The sequence below is a fragment of the Mobula hypostoma genome, chromosome 4, assembly GCF_963921235.1.
Source record: "Mobula hypostoma chromosome 4, sMobHyp1.1, whole genome shotgun sequence".
Classification (NCBI taxonomy): domain Eukaryota; kingdom Metazoa; phylum Chordata; class Chondrichthyes; order Myliobatiformes; family Myliobatidae; genus Mobula; species Mobula hypostoma.
The window spans coordinates 101,069,681-101,086,305 of NC_086100.1; the positions used below are offsets into that span (position 1 = coordinate 101,069,681).

Here is a 16,625-nt window from a genome sequence, read left to right on the forward strand (position 1 = left end):
ATGATCTCTTTTTGCATCATAAAATTTTCCTACCTTCCTTTTTAATTACTCTTACACCCTATATATTCCTCTAGATTGCCCCATATGTCATGCAATTGCTTCCCCCCCCCATGAAACCTTTACTAACCTTTGTCACTGAAGGTTCCATAATCCTGCCATCTTTTTCTTTCACCCATACTGCAACACACTGTGCCTAAACTTTTGCTAAAGCTCTTGTTAGGTATTCTGATTTTACCTGTCAACATCTGCTACTAATCTACTTTAATCAGATCTTCTCTTGCAGAATTGCAATTAACATTTTAGGACCCCAATTTAGGACCTTATTTTGAGGACCAATTCATAATTCTTTAAATTTACAGATTTGTCATTCTGACCCAGGTTCATTTCCTAAGAAAAGTTAAGTACAAAACTGAGTCTCTCTAGCATTTTTTGTGTGTTGCTGAAGCTTTCCAGCAGCGGCAGAACTAAAAAAAAATGATGTGGGAGCAAATTCTTTTCAACCCCGGTAAATGTCATTCTTAAAGAGACGTGTATGTGTTGGGGGGGGGGGTAGAATTCAGCAGGAACACCGGTCACCAATGATGTACCCGAGTTCAATGTAGCCCTCCAAAGTGCACAAGCCCCGACTTGAAAGTCTGTGCCAAAAGCCAAAATCTTGTGCTATTTTGAGTTTCAATATTTGTAACTCACTTGAATTTAAACAGAGGAAGCCAATCAACCATAGTGCCGCAAATCATACTTTTTAGAGAAAATTGTTTTCGATTGTGTTTCCTTCACTCTTTAAATACACTCCACTTGCTGAGTAATTCGAGTTCGTTCAGTCTTCGTGGTTTGCTGCGTCATCCTCCCCGGCCACGGCAACTCATTGGCCGGCGTTTCTGTCATTTTAAAAAAATCATACGTACCCGTTGTTCAGATTTCCAATATGAGCAGTGCATTGAAAATTGAAAATCTTCAAATAAGCGGAAAAGATTTAGCATAGACGGGAAAAAAAGAACGGAATTACCTTGCTTCCAGTATTTACTGCTGATACAAACATAAATATGCACGTGTATTAATACGCTTTATTATATTTACTCATCCGGACAATTTCTTTCATTTGTATTTGCCAGCGCTTGGCTCTGTCTGCAAGCAAACCACCGACAACGGTTTCGGTTCGAGCAGGTCCCAACCGTCAGCGTGGAGCGTGGGCCGGTGTACGCGCGCCGGCGGCGGGGAGGGCGGGAGCGCGCCGAGCTCGCGCTGCGGCGGTGGCTGTGGCTGCGGCTCCGGCTTGAGCGGACGGCATAGATCGGGAGGAGAGTGCGAGGACCAGAGCTGCATCCCCGCCCGCCCGGCTGTTGCTACAGACCATCGGGGAAAACCTGAAAAATACTGCTCTATCATTAATCTAGATTGGTTTAACCAGCAGGTTTAGCTGGAACCAACCTTTGAGCACCTTGTTTCGATAAGGGCGCAAGCTGTTTTGCGCATTGAGTGACAACAGGTTGATTTGTGTGCAACAAGACTGTCTGGAGGTTATTTATTGGGAATATCAGAATATCAAATCAAAATGAGCACCAGCGGTGAGTAAAACCGTCAATTTACAGAACTACAAACACGAATTTTCTGAATGGTTTCAATAGAGACTGTTGTAACATATCGGCGTCAACAGTAATGTTATTCGTAACTATAAGCTAGAATAAATACTTCAACTTATAATATATTCATAGTTTGGAAAAGGAACTATTTGACGGTTAAGTCTTAGAAAAAAGATGGAATAATTTATTATAGGATATTGCAACGTAAGTGCTGCAATTATTGAAGTACTTTGTGCATGGGATACCGAAGCATGTTGTTGAGTTTGGGGAATTTGCTGACCTTTGATAAAAATAGAAGTCTATTGCATTTGTTACAATCCTGCAAATGACCTGGTGCAAATCACAGGATGAGCATCAATCAGCGTGAGTGTGCGTTGCATTGCACTCTCCCTGGGCCCCGCCCGTGTTGTTTATTTCCCAGTTTAAAAATGAATATTTGTAATTCTTACGGTGACACTCTAGACGACTGTGGAAGTTTGATTAATTCTAAATATAGATGAGAACATAGCAATACAATATGCACAGTGACTACTTTTAGACGTTGACACATTTGGAGTTCAAATTTGTGTGAGATAAATTCCACCCTTTCTCATCAGATTAAGAACACGGCCTTTGGATAGTGTATTAGATACATGTCAACTTCACGTATCCTTAACTCCACCCTTTCGAGATGGACGAATGTTATTCCAGATAGAGATTCCAAAGGATAAAATTTCCACTTAGAGTGCAGTCAGAAATTTGATCACCAATTGAACCTGAAATGGTGCTGACGATCGGATTTTTGTTTATAGTTTAAATCTCCAATTAAATACATTTGCATAGTCACATATCCTACATCTTTCAAGAAACAAAGCAATAGGGGAGTGTTTTAAAGGTACTCTTTTATTTCCCTTTTTGCATCAAAGTTAATTTTTGGTACATATGAGGCTACAATCCATTGCAGTGTTATTACTATAATTGTAGAAAGGATTTATCAAGTGGTAATAATGATTGAAAATACCCAAATCTTGTGATTGAACTTCATTTTAAACAACAGAAGAATACTTTAAAAACCAAACTGATTAATTCAGTATGTATGTATTTATTTACTGATTGATTGAATCCCAGCTTGGAATAGGCCCTTCTGGCCCTAAGCTGAGGATAAAACTGAACTGGGATATTACTTTCATTGGTGCAGTCAAGAATGTTAGTAAAATTGTTCTCAATAGGTAACTTGCTTTAAATTGCCTGCTAGTGACTTTGCTACTTTAAAGATTAGTTTGAAAAGTCTCCTTAAAGGGAAGCAAATTGGTATAAAGTTACATGGCTGTTTAATTTGAGTGCTTTGCTTCTTCCATCAGTTTGTCATTGAAAACATGACGGAAGCGTAATAATGACTAGTAATGTGAGCCTGAAATAGTTGACCAGTTATGGGGTACCTGTACTGAAGCAACTAGAACTGTGAAGAAACATTGTACCGCTATTTGTAAATTTTAAATGAGCGTCTAAATTTGTGCATTCAGAATCTGTAGTGCTTAATTTTATTGCTATGAATCAATTTCACTTGTAAATCAAATTGAATGATGGAGTCCAATAATGTGTTAAATCCTCATATGACATTCACTTTCCATGAGAGTCTGTAAACTTCTTAAATAAATCAAATTTTAGGTGGTTAAGTTTATACAGAACTGTATACTTGTAATTCAAGAACATAGAACATAGAATAGTACAGCACAGTACAAGCCCTTTGGCCCACAATGTTGTGCCGACCCTCAAACCCTGCCTCCGATATAAGCCCCCACCTTAGATTCCTCCATATACCTGTCTAGTAGTCTCTTAAACTTCACTAGTGTATCTGCCTCCACCACTGACTCAGGCAGTGCATTCCACGCACCAACCACTCTCTGAGTAAAAAACCTTCCTCTAATATCCCCCTTGAACTTCCCACCCCTTACTTTAAAGCTATGTCCTCTTGTATTGAGCAGTGGTGCCTTGGGGAAGAGGTGCTGGCTATCCACTCTGTCTATTCCTCTTATTATCTTGTACACCTCTATCATGTCTCCTCTCATCCTCCTTCTCTCCAAAGAGTAAAGCCCTAGCTCCCTTAATCTCTGATCATAATGCATACTCTCTAAACCAGGCAGCATCCTGGTAAATCTCCTCTGTACCCTTTCCAATGCTTCCACATCCTTCCTACAGTGAGGCGACCAGAACTGGACACAGTACTCCAAGTGTGGCCTGACCAGAGTTTTATAGAGCTGTATCATTACATCGCGACTCTTAAACTCTGTCCCTCAACTTATGAAAGCTAACACCCCATAAGCTTTCTTAACTACCCTATCCACCTGTGAGGCAACTTTAAGGGATCTGTGGACATGTACCCCCAGATCCCTCTGCTCCTCCACACTACCAAGTATCTTTGTACTTTGCCTTGGAGTTTGTCCTTCCAAAGTGTACCACCTCACACTTTGGGTTGAACTCCATCTGCCACTTCTCAGCCCACTTCTGCATCCTGTCAATGTCTCTCTGCAATCTTTGACAATCCTCTACACTATCTACAACACCACCAACCTTTGTGTCGTCTGCAAACTTGTCAACCCACCCCTCTACCCCCACATCCAGGTCGTTAATAAAAATCACGAAAAGTAGAGGTCCCAGAACAGATCCTTGTGGGACACCACTAGTCACAATCCTCCAATCTGAATGCACTCCCTCCACTACGACCCTGTGCCTTCTGCAGGCAAGCCAATTCTGAATCCACCTGGCCAAACTTCCCTGGATCCCATGCATTCTGACTTTCTGAATAAGCCTACCGTGTGGAACCTTGTCAAAGAAGAAGTAAGGACTTAAGTATTACTTGATACCGGAACAACATTCACACTGTTGCTTCATTATTGAATTCACAATATGCAGCAAAGTGCTTTTTTTAGCAAGCAAGCAAAGGTTGAGTAAAGATGAATGATTTTAGAGGACCAATGGCCTGTGCTGTATAAGAGGGCAGGAAAGGGAATTCCAGAACAGTTAAAAGTTTAGTCAACAATTTCTGATCAAATTCAGGCATGAGTCACACATATGTTGGTATTTCTCATTTGGAAGAGTCTTTATAAAGAAATTTGTAAATGAGTATGATTGTTTTAAATTAAAGCATTGCTTAACCAGCAACCGTATAGTTCAATTAGCATGGGGCTTTTGGGATAATTAAGATTGATGAAAATACTACTGTGTGTTTCTACCCTGTATCAGCCGTATACTAGAAGTTTAAAATGAGATGTTCAGAAATCTCATGTTACATCATAAACTCCATCAAAGCCAGCTTGGGTGATTGTTTGGATAATAATTATAGAACTATTAAAATGAATATTTGTTTTTATAATAAAAGTTATTAGCAAAGCTTTTATCTGTATTGCAAAATTTAAATAAAACTTGCTAATGTGGAAAATACAGAGATTATATAATTTAGAAAATGTCTGTGTTTTGATAAATACTTCTGCAACTTCCAGCCTTGAACCTAACTGCAATGAAATAAAAAGGTTGCTGAACAAATACTGTACCTACAGCCTGAGAATGGCTTCTCTGTTTTCCTGTTCGCTCCATATTCTTAGACCAATTATGAGTAGTTTCTGACTCCTGCATGTGAAAGAATGTTCCCAGTTTTGATTGGACTGTTACAGAAGTCATGGGGCCATTCATTTTTTTGCTCTTATTTAGAAAATTGCAGTGATCTGTGTGGGGAAGTAAACAAACACTAGTAAATTTAGATAGTGGAAGAAGTTAGCTTTGTTTAAATTGAAAGATAGTCCTTCAAATTGTTAATATACTGTAGATTAGTTTCTAAAATATTTTTGTGTAGTGTATTTCAGTGTTTCATTCTCAAGATGTAGAAAAGGCTTAAAATACACGCTTTACAAAACAATATAGTTATTGAAACATGATTTCATTACTCCATGAAGAATTTGCTGTGACCTCCACAATGAAACATCCCTCTGTATTCTCACGTTTTTGTTGATAAAAACACTACCTTTCTCCTTTGTTTCATCTTTACGGTACTTCAGTAGCAATTGGTGGAACATGTAAATAGAATACTGAAGTTCTATGTACAATGTATTCTGCTGGATGTCTACAGTGTTAATATCAATAAAAAAGGCAGACATGGCAGCTGTTAATCTGACTTGATAATGGATTCCTCTGGCATTGGATCACAACAGGAAAGGACAGCTAACTTTGCAGAGTGAGGAGAGAGAAATATTTCATCTGGTGTGATTACAGGACTGAATCAATAAGATGCTAGTTCCTTTTTTTTAAACAATGTTTTGCATGGTTAAAAATTGCAAAAACACTTAATTGGTTGTTGCTTTTCCCACAGTCCAATTTAATAGAAGCAGCACACACAAAATGCTGGAGGAACTCAGCAGCCAGGTAGCATCTGTGGAAAAGAGTAAACTGTCAATGCTGTGAGCTGAGACCCTTCATCAGGACTGGAAAGAAAGAGGAGACCAGAGTAAGAAGGTGATGGGAGGGGAGAAGAAGTACAAGATTACAGATGATGGGTGAAACCAGGAAGCTGAGAGGGTGAAGTAAAGAGCTGGTAAGTTGATTGGTGAAAGAGATAAAGGGCTGCAGAAGGGAGTAGGAGAGAATAGAAGACCATGAAAGAAAGGGAAGGAGGTAGTGATGGGCAGGTAATGCGATGAGTTGAGAGAGGGAAACAGAAATGGTGGGCAATTAACAGAAGTTTGAGAAATTGGATGTTTATGCCATTAGGTTGGAGGCTACCCAGATGAAATATAACATGTTGTTCCGCTAACTTGAGTGTGGCCTCATCGCTGCAGTAGAGGAGGCCATGGATTGATATGTTGGAATAGGAATGGGAAGTAGAATTGAAATGAGTGGTTACTGGGAGATCTGCTTTTTCTGCTGGGTGCTGCATAGGTGCTTGGCAAAGTGGTCTCCTAATCTACATCGGGCTCACTGATATATAGGAGGCCACATTGGGAGCACAGGATATAGTAGATGACCTCAACAGACTCGCAGGTAAAGTGTCATCTCACCTGGAAGGACTGGTTGGGGCCCTGAGTGGTAATGAGGGAGGTGGTGTAGGGGCAGGTGTGGCACTTGTTCTGCTTGTAAGGATAAGTGCCAGGAGGGAGAGCGGGGGGGAGGAATGAGTTGACAAGGGAGTAACGTAGGGATAGATCCCTGTGGAAAGTAGAAAGTGGGCGGGGCGAGAAGGGAAAGATGTGCTTGGTGGTGGGATCCCATTGTAGATGGTGGAAGTTATGGAGAATTATGTGCTAGATGCAGAATCTAGTGCGCTGGTAGGTGAGGACAAGAGGAACCCTATCCCTGGTGTGGTAGGGGGATGGGTTGAGGGCAGACATGCACACAACTTAATAGAAAACATTTTGGAATCATTTCTTGCCATTCAGTGTATTACCATGATCCTATTAATTTGAAGGTACTTTTGTCAATTCTGCTATTACAGTCGACCCTCTGTATCCGCGGGTTCCACATCCACGGATTCAACCAACTGCGGATTGGGAAAACCCAGAAGTCCTCTCTCCAGCACTCGTTGTTTGAGCATTGTTCTCCTCGCGTCTCATTCGGTCGCTACTTGTGTGCACCCTTTGTTTCTGTGAAAAAATGGCTCCTAAAAAGCAATTAACCAACTGCGGATCGAAAATACTGTACAAGTATCCCCCGCTATCCGAAAGTAGAGGGTTCCTATGAAACCTTTCATAAGCCAAAATGGCGTAAAGCGAGGAAGCAATTACCGTTAATTTATATGGGAAAATTTTTTGAGCATTCCCAGACCCAAAAAATAACCTACCAAATCATACCAAGTAACACATAAAACCTAAAATAACCCTAACATAGTAAAAGCAGGAATGATATGCTACTAGCAGAACCAATAGTAACAACAGCAGCTTTCAAGATTCTTTCTCTCTGCATGTAAATAGTACGAATGGTGGACACAGGCAAGTTGAACGCATGCATGGTGTCTTTATTTTGTTCACCATGATGGAAAAGCTTAATTACATCCAGTTTTACGCTAAGCTCTCTTAGGCTTTTACCTTAGGACATATCTTGCTAACGGATGCACAAAATAAATCGAGATAAAGCAATCTCGCTGCCTCTATAATGGCTCGCTGCAAAACAAACGCTGAACGCTATTTTCGCTTTTCATAACACCCTTACGAGCTCTCTTAGGCTTTTGTATAAGAAACTTGAGCATCCGCGAATTTTGGTATCCGTGGGAGGTCCCGGAACCAATCCCGTGCAGATACAGAGGGCCGACTGTATTTAAAACAAATTGCATTTTAAAAGGCAAACGTTTTTTGTGCCTGTCATGTTATTTCCTATGAATTCTTTGCTCCATCTTTGGTATCGATCTTTTTCTTTAATAAATCAGCCATTACTAGATCTGGGTGTGAGGAAATAAGCTGGTCTAAGTAAACCAAGTGTCAATGGGAGTAATCAAAGTATGAAGGTTTTAACTGGTAATGGAACAAGATGAGGAATAACATAAAACGGAACTCCTTAATTTGATAGAGCCTTTACTCAAACCATTTCTTTCAAACTGTCTCCCATTATTCAGTTACAGTTTCACTAAAGACTGACTTCAGTAGGATGGAAGGAGATCTGGCCATGGTAAATGGAGACAAGGATTAGCAGATGAAGCTGGAACTGAATAATTGGATACCTTTTGAACGAGAAATTTTAAGCAAAAGTTCAGTGGTTGACTGAAAGAAGCTGCAGAAGATCGTGAACACAGCCCAGCACATCCCACAAACCAATCTTTTGTCCTTGGACTCACTTTACACTGCACACTGTCGGAGCAGTGCTGCCAGGATAATCAAGGACACGACCCACCCGCCAACACACTCTTTGTCCCTCTTCCTTCTGGGAGAAGGCTCAGGAGCTTGAAGACTCGTACGGCCAGATTTGGGAACAGCTCCTTTCCAACTGTGATAAGACTGCTGAACGGATCCTGACCCGGATCTGGGCCGTACCCTCCAAATATCCGGACCTGCATCTCGGTTTTTTTGCACTACCTTACTTTCCCTTTTCTATTTTCTATTTATGAGTTATAATTTAAAACTTTAATATTTACTATCGATTTGTACTCCAGGGAGCGCGAAGCGCAGAATCAAATATCACTGTGATGATTGTACACTCCAATATCAATTGTTTGGTGACAATAAAGTAAACAACAAAACTATGATAAAGAGCTTAAGGCATAGCAGCAGAATTAGGCCACTCAGCCCATCAAATTCAGTTCAAAAATTTTGTGTTGGGTGTGAACCAGGTTGAATATGCTAGGCCAAAAGGGAAATAAGATTGGTATGAAGTGAATATAAGAATGTATGTGTGAAGGAAAGCCCAAAACTTTTAAATTGGGACATAATAATAATAATAGGGCAGTAAGAAATGGCTTGATGAGCCGTCTCTTCAGAGAAGTGGAATACAAAGTTGAACCATTGTCCTCTCCTATCAGATACCACTTTTTTTAGCCCTCATTTCTTTCACCTGTCACCCCTCCCCCAGCTTCACATTTTGTATTCCTTCTTCCACCCATCTACATTCCTCCTCACTTGGTTTCACCATCACCTGTCAGCTTGTGCTCCTTCCCCTCTCCCATCTTCTTATTCTGCCCTCTTTCCAGTCCTGATGAAGGGTCTTGATCTGTCACATTGACTATATATTCCCCTCCACAGATGTCTGACTTGCTGAGTTCCTTCAGTATTTTATATGTATAATACTCAGTATTTTTTATCACCTTTACCAAGAATGAGAATGATTTCCAGATCCAAATAGACGTATGTGTGGTTGCTGAGGGAGGTGGAGGAGTTGGCAATTGTTGGGTTGCCATAAATCTTCAAGCCTTGTGTTCGACTAAGGGAGCCTTCAGAGAATTGGAGAATCTGAAATGTGACAATATTGTTATAAATGAGCAGCTCTTAAAACTGCAAGCAAGAAACATTTAAGATACTTAAGTTAATAAAGAAGAGCCATAAGCGGATTTTTCTCTTTTTGTTGAGGCAACATAAAAATATGTGATTTCCAAAAAGCATTTGATTATATTTCATCAGAGGCATGTTGATAAAATTGAAGCTCATGAGATGGCAGTATTATTAATAAGTTGGCTCGGGCCAAAAAGCAGAGAAGCATGATAAGCAGCTGGTGTTTCTTATGGCTCCATGCATGAATTGCTGCTTTTTGAATATTCTTGGCGGCTTGGATATCATGAAGATATCCAAGCTATCGTGAAGATTAAAATTTGTAGATTTTTATAGAGGATGTTCTGTTTGGAAGTATGGTAAATAATGAGGAGGATAGTAATATTTCTTGAGAGAATATGCGTGTATGCCCATTTGGTCAGGTTGTTTAGTGGTAAGAAGAATAGAATGCTGAGTAATGCTAAATGATGTATTTCTGCAGATAGTGCAAAGAAAGATTATTTAATTCTTAAGTCTGTGCCAGGTCATGAGGACTTGATTGTTTATGTGCATATTTGAGAAAAGTAGGACATAGAGAGAGCAGTTGGAAAAGTGAATGGAGTAAATAAACGCTTGGAGTACAAATGGGCCAACATATGCTAATCTTTTGTGGTAGTTGATTGTCAAACTAGGTCGCATTATTTGATCTAATCATAATATAGAAGTGAGCAACAATTTGGAGGTCAGATATCAGTGGCTGTGAACTCTTGGTAATTTCAGGACTTTTCCTCTATTCATGTTGCTAAGATAACTGCACTGAGTTGAGGGGCTGTTTTAGATGAGGAGTGTCTGTTGTAGGTAGCACCTGAGGGGAAAGTAAGGTGAAGATTTGGGGAGAAAGATTAGAGTGATGGGACTGAATAAATAAACCACAAAGGGCTGGCATGATTTATTAGCGGAAATGAGCACTTTTCAATAAAATCTGTTAACCCCATTTGACGTAACTCCAGTTAACATAATGCTATGACAATAATCAGGTTTTAATATCTGCTGTAATGCAAGGCAAATGGTTCAGAACAACTTTGAGTACTCTTTTCTTCATGACCAAGGTGATGTGATATTAATAAAATTCATTTACTTTGCAAATAATTTAAATTGTGAAAAAGGACAAGGACATACATTTAAATATTTTTAAAGCACACTCTGTTGGATACCTGCTAATTTGTTTAAGCATAGGATACTTAAAAAAAACTATAGTTCTTATTCCTCTCTTTAAAAAATATATTACTAAAGGCAGCCTATAAACAAGCACTCATTTTCCATAAATGAAAGAGTGAAGTGTAAGACACTATCCCTACCATATAGCACATTTGGCACAACTTGCCAGGGTGGAATTTTAAGGCAATATCATTAGAAATTTTTATTTTTAAATATCTTTTTGAAAACCATTCAACTTCTAAGGTGTATCCTCTACACTGCTTCCCTTCCTGGCTAAGAGGATGTATTAGTTTAGCCTCCCTACCACTTCTTACGTGAGAGTACAAGATAATTATTTGGCCATTTGATTACAATAGTTATGAAATATTTTCCTACTTGGAGATTGGAAGCTTTTCTGTAGACTTTTGTACGTAAACATATTTCTACAAATTTGTGTTTAATGTATTTCAACTCCAAAATAATCTCTCACTACTAACAGCTATTCTTGAGTAGTTTTTTTTTAATAATAAGCTATTGAAGAGTTTACTCTGAAAATTCAAATTCAAGTTAAGTTCAGTTTATTGTCATTCAATTGTACACATGTATACTGCCAAACGAAACAATGTTCCCGCACACCAAGGTGCACAATATAGTACATGTAAGTCACTCACATAACACATAAAGTAGTATCACCACTAGTAAATCAACAAATAACAAGATGCATTTATGATACGTTTAAAAAGTAAACAATATAACGCTCCTGGCACTTCACGTGTGATGAGACCTTTGTGGTGGCAAGGAGTTCAGTAGTCTTACGGCCTAACTGTTCTTGTCCTAATGCTATGGTACTTCTTACTTGATGGTAGGGGATCAGAGAGGTTGTTGGGTGGATGGGATAGGTCATTGACAATGCTAAGGGCTCTACGTACGCAGCACTCCTGATAAATATCTCAGATAGATGAAAGATAAACCTTGATGATCATCTCAGTTATCCTCGTAATCCTTTGTAGGGACTTCTGGTCAGATGCCTTGGAATTCCTGTACCAGATGGTGATGTGGCTGGTCAGGACACTCTCGATGGTGCTCTTGTAGAAATTGGGTAGAATATGGTGGGGGGGGGGTGAAACCTTACTCAGCGCAATCTCTTCAGGAAGTAGAGACACTGCTGTGCTTTCTTGACTGAGATAGTCTGTTATGTGCACTCCCAGAAACTTGGTGCTGCTAACTCTCCACAGAGGAGCCCTTTATGTACAGTGAGGAGTGGTCACCCTGAAGCTTCCAAAGGTCTGCTATTGTCTCTTTGGTCTTGTCCACATTACGACTCAAATTGTTGTGCTTGTATCGTTTATCAGCCACTCTGCCTCCTCTCTGTACATCTTCTTGTTGTTGTTGATGAGGCCAACCACTTGTATCATCAGTGAACTTGCTGATTCAGATTGAACCAGATTGATCTAGCAAGGCGGTCATGCATCAGCAGTGTGAACAGCGGTGGGCTGAGCATGCATCCCTGGGGACTGCTAGTGCTCAGTGTGATGCAGCTAGAGATGTTTTTGACAACATGGTCTGACTGGTCTTTTTGCCAAGAAGTCCAGGATCTAGTTACAGAGGGTGATATTGACACTTAATGAGGACAGTTTACCCATCAACTTGTGAAGGATGATCGTATTAAATGCCAAGCTGAAGTCGATAAACAGCATCTTCGCATATGAGGTGCCATTTTCTAGGTGGCACAGGATGAAATGGAGCGCAGAACCTATGGCATCATCAGTGGATTGATTTGAGTGATGAGCTAATTGGAAAAGGACCAATGTAGCTAGAAGATGTGTTAACGTTGAATCAGAATAAAACTCAAGAGACCAGCTTCTTATTGTCACCACAATTTATTGCGCACACTCCTGCAGGAGTTTGAGACTCAGTGTCAAAGGGAAGGCACGTAAGCACTGCCACCTTCTGACAAGTGGACTGACTTAGTCAGGTTACAGCCATATATTTATACATAGTAAGCCCCATACATTACTATTGCAGATGTTATTTGAACTGGTACACCCACCATTCTGTTGGTGCAAAACTTGATTACTTAGATAAGAGAGTCCACTAAATCAAGGTTTTAATTACAGATGGATGTACTGTCCAGTCCTTATCAGTTATTCCATTTGCAAGGCCCTGACTTAATTACAGACAGATGTTCATTCCTCTCCTTATCAGCGAGTCCTCCCCCCAATCAAACAAGAGTACAATGTATAATGTTATCAACCTCCCAATGTCTCTCTGCAAGCCGAAAAGAACTGATAATGAGCCTGTCCTAGCTAACTGCTGAAGACAGAGTTTACTTCAGTTCAAAAGTTCCTATTCAGTCCCAATTATTCTTTTAGCCAGAGGTCACATAGGTTCAAAATGATTTTTTATGTATCCTCAATTCCTCAGATGGGATTGGCAAAAATCTCCTCCACAATCTCTATCTGCACAGGAGCACTACAGGGCTGTGTGCTTAGCACCCCCCCCCCACCCCTGCTCTACTCACTGTACAACTATGACTGTGTGGTTAAATACAGTTCCAACACCATATTCACGGTTGCTGATTACACCACTGTTGTGGGCCATATCAAATGTGGTGATCGATCAGCATACTGGAGGGAGGTTGAAAATTTGGCCGAGTGGTGTAATAACAACAACCTCTCACTCAATGTTAATAAAACCAAGATAGTAGACTTCAGGAGAGGGAAACCAGAGGTCCATTAACCAGTATTCATTGGAGGATCAGAGGTGGAGAGGGTCAGTAACTTGAAATTCCTGGGTGTCACTATCTCAAGACCTGTCCTGGACCCATCATATAAATATAATTGCAAAGAAAGCATGACCGCCTTACTCAGAAGTCTGTGGAGATTTGGCATGTCATCAAAAACCTTGGCTAACTTCTATAGATTTGTGATGGAAAGTATATTGACTGGCTGTGTTAAGGCCTGGTATGGCAACGCCAATGCCTTTGAGTGGAAAATCCTACAAAAGGTAGTGGATTCGGCCCAGTACATCATGGTAAAGCCCTCTCAACCATTGAGCACATCTACATGAAACATTGCAGTAGAAAAGCAGCACCCATCATCAAAGATCCTCACCAAGCAGGCCATGCTCTTTTCTATCTGTTGCCATCAGGTAGTAGATACAGGTGCCTCAGGACTTGTACCACCATGTTCAAGAACAGTTACTATCCCTCAATCATCGGTCCTTGAACAAAAGAGGATAACTATGCTCATTCTTTTTCTGATGTTCTCACACCGATTATCTAACTTTAAGGACTCTTTGGCTTGTGATTTCATGCTCTTGTACCTTATTGCAATTTATTTATATTTGCTTGTGTACAGTTGTCTTCTATGCTCTTTTTCATTGATCCTGTTTACAGTTCTATAGATTTGCTGAGTATGTCCGCAGGAAAAAGAAAAGGTTGTATGTAGTGATATGTATGTACTCTGTTCATAAATTTTACTTTGAACTTTGATTTAATGCAATCCATAACCAGTCGCTCAAAGCACTTCATTATTGTTGAGGTCAGGCAGTCGTCGTTGAGGCAGGTTACTGTTGCCCTATTGGGCACCGGGATAAATTATACCGCCTTGAAGCCCGAGGGGACAGTGGACTGTTAGAGATGTTGAAAATGTCTGTTAGAATGTCTGTTATCAGGGCTACACAGTCCCTCAGCACCTGACCAGGTATGTTATGAGGCCCTGCGGCTTTACATGGGTTAACCCTGGCTAGGATCTTCCTCATATCAGCTGCAGCCCAGCAGAGTGACTGCTCCTCAGGGGCAGGGGCCTTTCTTGCCAGCACATCGTTCCGTGCATCAAACCGAGCATAAAAGACATTTAGCCTATCAGGAAAAGAAGCATCACTGTCGTTAATACATAGGATGTACTTGTAGTTTGTTATGGTCTGAATTCCCTGCCACATACACCATGTATCTCTGGTGTCACAGAAATGGATGTACATGTATAGTATATTCTCCGTGAATAATTCCATTTTGCCTTTCTGATGGCAGAGGAAAGTGCAGCTGTTGAAGACCTGAGGGCTGTTTTATCCTCTGATCTGAAGGTAGCATCCTGATCTCTCGGCTGTGTCTGGACCTCTGCTGTCAGCCATGGTTCCTGATTTGACCTCACATAGATGTGTTTAATGATGGTAATGTCCTCAAAGCACTTATCTATGTAGCTAGTCATGGATTTCACATATTCATTGATGTGAATGTCATGGCTGTAGATAGAATTCTCATTATGCCTGTAAAATCACCAGCACTGTTCGTTTATAGGTTAAGGATTTTTAGCCAACATTTAGGTTATGTGTGTAAAAGTATTTTTGGTTACTTGTAGTTTTCCAGTTACTAATGATCAGATCATGACTCTGCAAGCAGAACAAGTACCACACCTGTCCCTACACCTCTTCCTCACTACCATTCAGGGCCCCAAACAGTCCTTCCTGGTGAGGCAACACTTCACCCACTGAGGTCATTTACTGTATCTGGTGGTCCCAGTGTGGCTGCCTATATATCAGTGAGACCTAGCGTAGATGGGGAGACCACTTCAATGAGCACCTATGCTCTGTCTGCCAGAAAAAGCTGGATCTCCCTGTAGCCACCCATTTCAATTCTGCTTCCCATTTCCATTCCGAAATGCCAATTCATGGCCTGCACTGCTGTGATTGAGGCCATACTCAGTATGGAGGAGCAATACATAAGGAGCCTCCAAGGATGGTCTGAATGTTGATTTCTCGAACTTCTGGTAATTTCTCCACCCCCCTCCCCCCACTTTGCCATTCCCTATTCCTATTTCCCTCTCTCTCACCTTACCTCCTTACCTGCCCATCACCTCCCTCCTGTGCTCCTCTCCCTTCCCTTTCTTTCATGGTCTTCTATCCTCTCCTATCAGTTTCCCCTTCCTCCAGCTCTTTATCTCTTTCACTGATCAACTTCCCAGCTCTTTACTTCAACCCCTCTCCCTCTCTTGGTTTCACCTATCTCCTGTCACCTTGTATTTCTTCCTCCCCTCACCCCACCTTCTTGCTCTGATTTCTCTCCTTCCTTTCCAGTCCTGAAGAAGGGTCTCAGCCCAAACGTTGACTGTTTACTTTTTTCCATAGACACTGCCTGGCCTGCTGAGTTCCTCTATCATTTTTTGTGCTTTTCTTTGGATTTCCAGCACTGTAGATTTTCTTGTGTTTGAGGTCATGACTCTTATTCGCATTAACAGTTGATATCCAAGTCTATTAGGATTGCGCAAATATTTTTAAATTGGAATGGGAATATCTTTGACTACTTCTAGCTCCCCTTGGTAATGGGTTTATTGCCATTTTGCTGCACTGAGTTAGCGGAGATGTGCATTAATGAGTATTATCAAAGTCGCTATCAGGTACTAACATCACTGATGCCAAAATAGCATTAACTGTTCTAAGATGTTCTTGTACTTGCTCATCTCTTCACTTTGTCCATTGGGACAATAAATGTCCTTCTCAGAGACTGATTATTTCATCAATAAACAACTGAACGCTGTGTGTGATGTCATACTTCACTGCTTTGATACAGAAAGAATAAAATATACTTGTCATGCTTGAAACCTTTCCATGATAAAATCCTTAATCCTGGATAAACGAGGACCCAATATGATTGTCTTTCAGATGAGTGTTTCATTTTAACATCAGAATTTCCCATTAAATCATATGACAGGCAAGGAAACCACTTAGTTCATCAGACTTGTTCAGGTTCTTCTATAGGATTCAGTGATTGTGCTTTCCCCATATCTATACATAATTTTCTAAAAGTTTAATTTCCGAATTAAATAGCATTATGTGGTACCCACTGCAGAAAAGGTAATTTGACTGAAAGATGTAATTAGTTGATATCAGCATTTGTGACTGAGTTTTTTCCCATCATTTTCCTTTAGCAGCATCT

At 40.4% G+C, this 16,625-nt stretch overlaps 1 protein-coding gene across 1 annotated transcript in view; it reads left to right on the forward strand.

The window, feature by feature from the left end:
• Positions 1-941: 941 nt before the first annotated feature.
• LOC134345972 (actin-binding LIM protein 2-like) overlaps positions 942-16,625 on the forward strand; it is a 409,808-nt gene continuing 394,124 nt past the window's right edge. Inside the window, exon 1 of the mRNA XM_063047314.1 lies at positions 942-1,565. Within this exon, the coding sequence (XP_062903384.1) occupies positions 1,553-1,565 (13 nt within the window). The 5' untranslated portion in view covers positions 942-1,552. The remainder of the gene's footprint in view (positions 1,566-16,625) is intronic.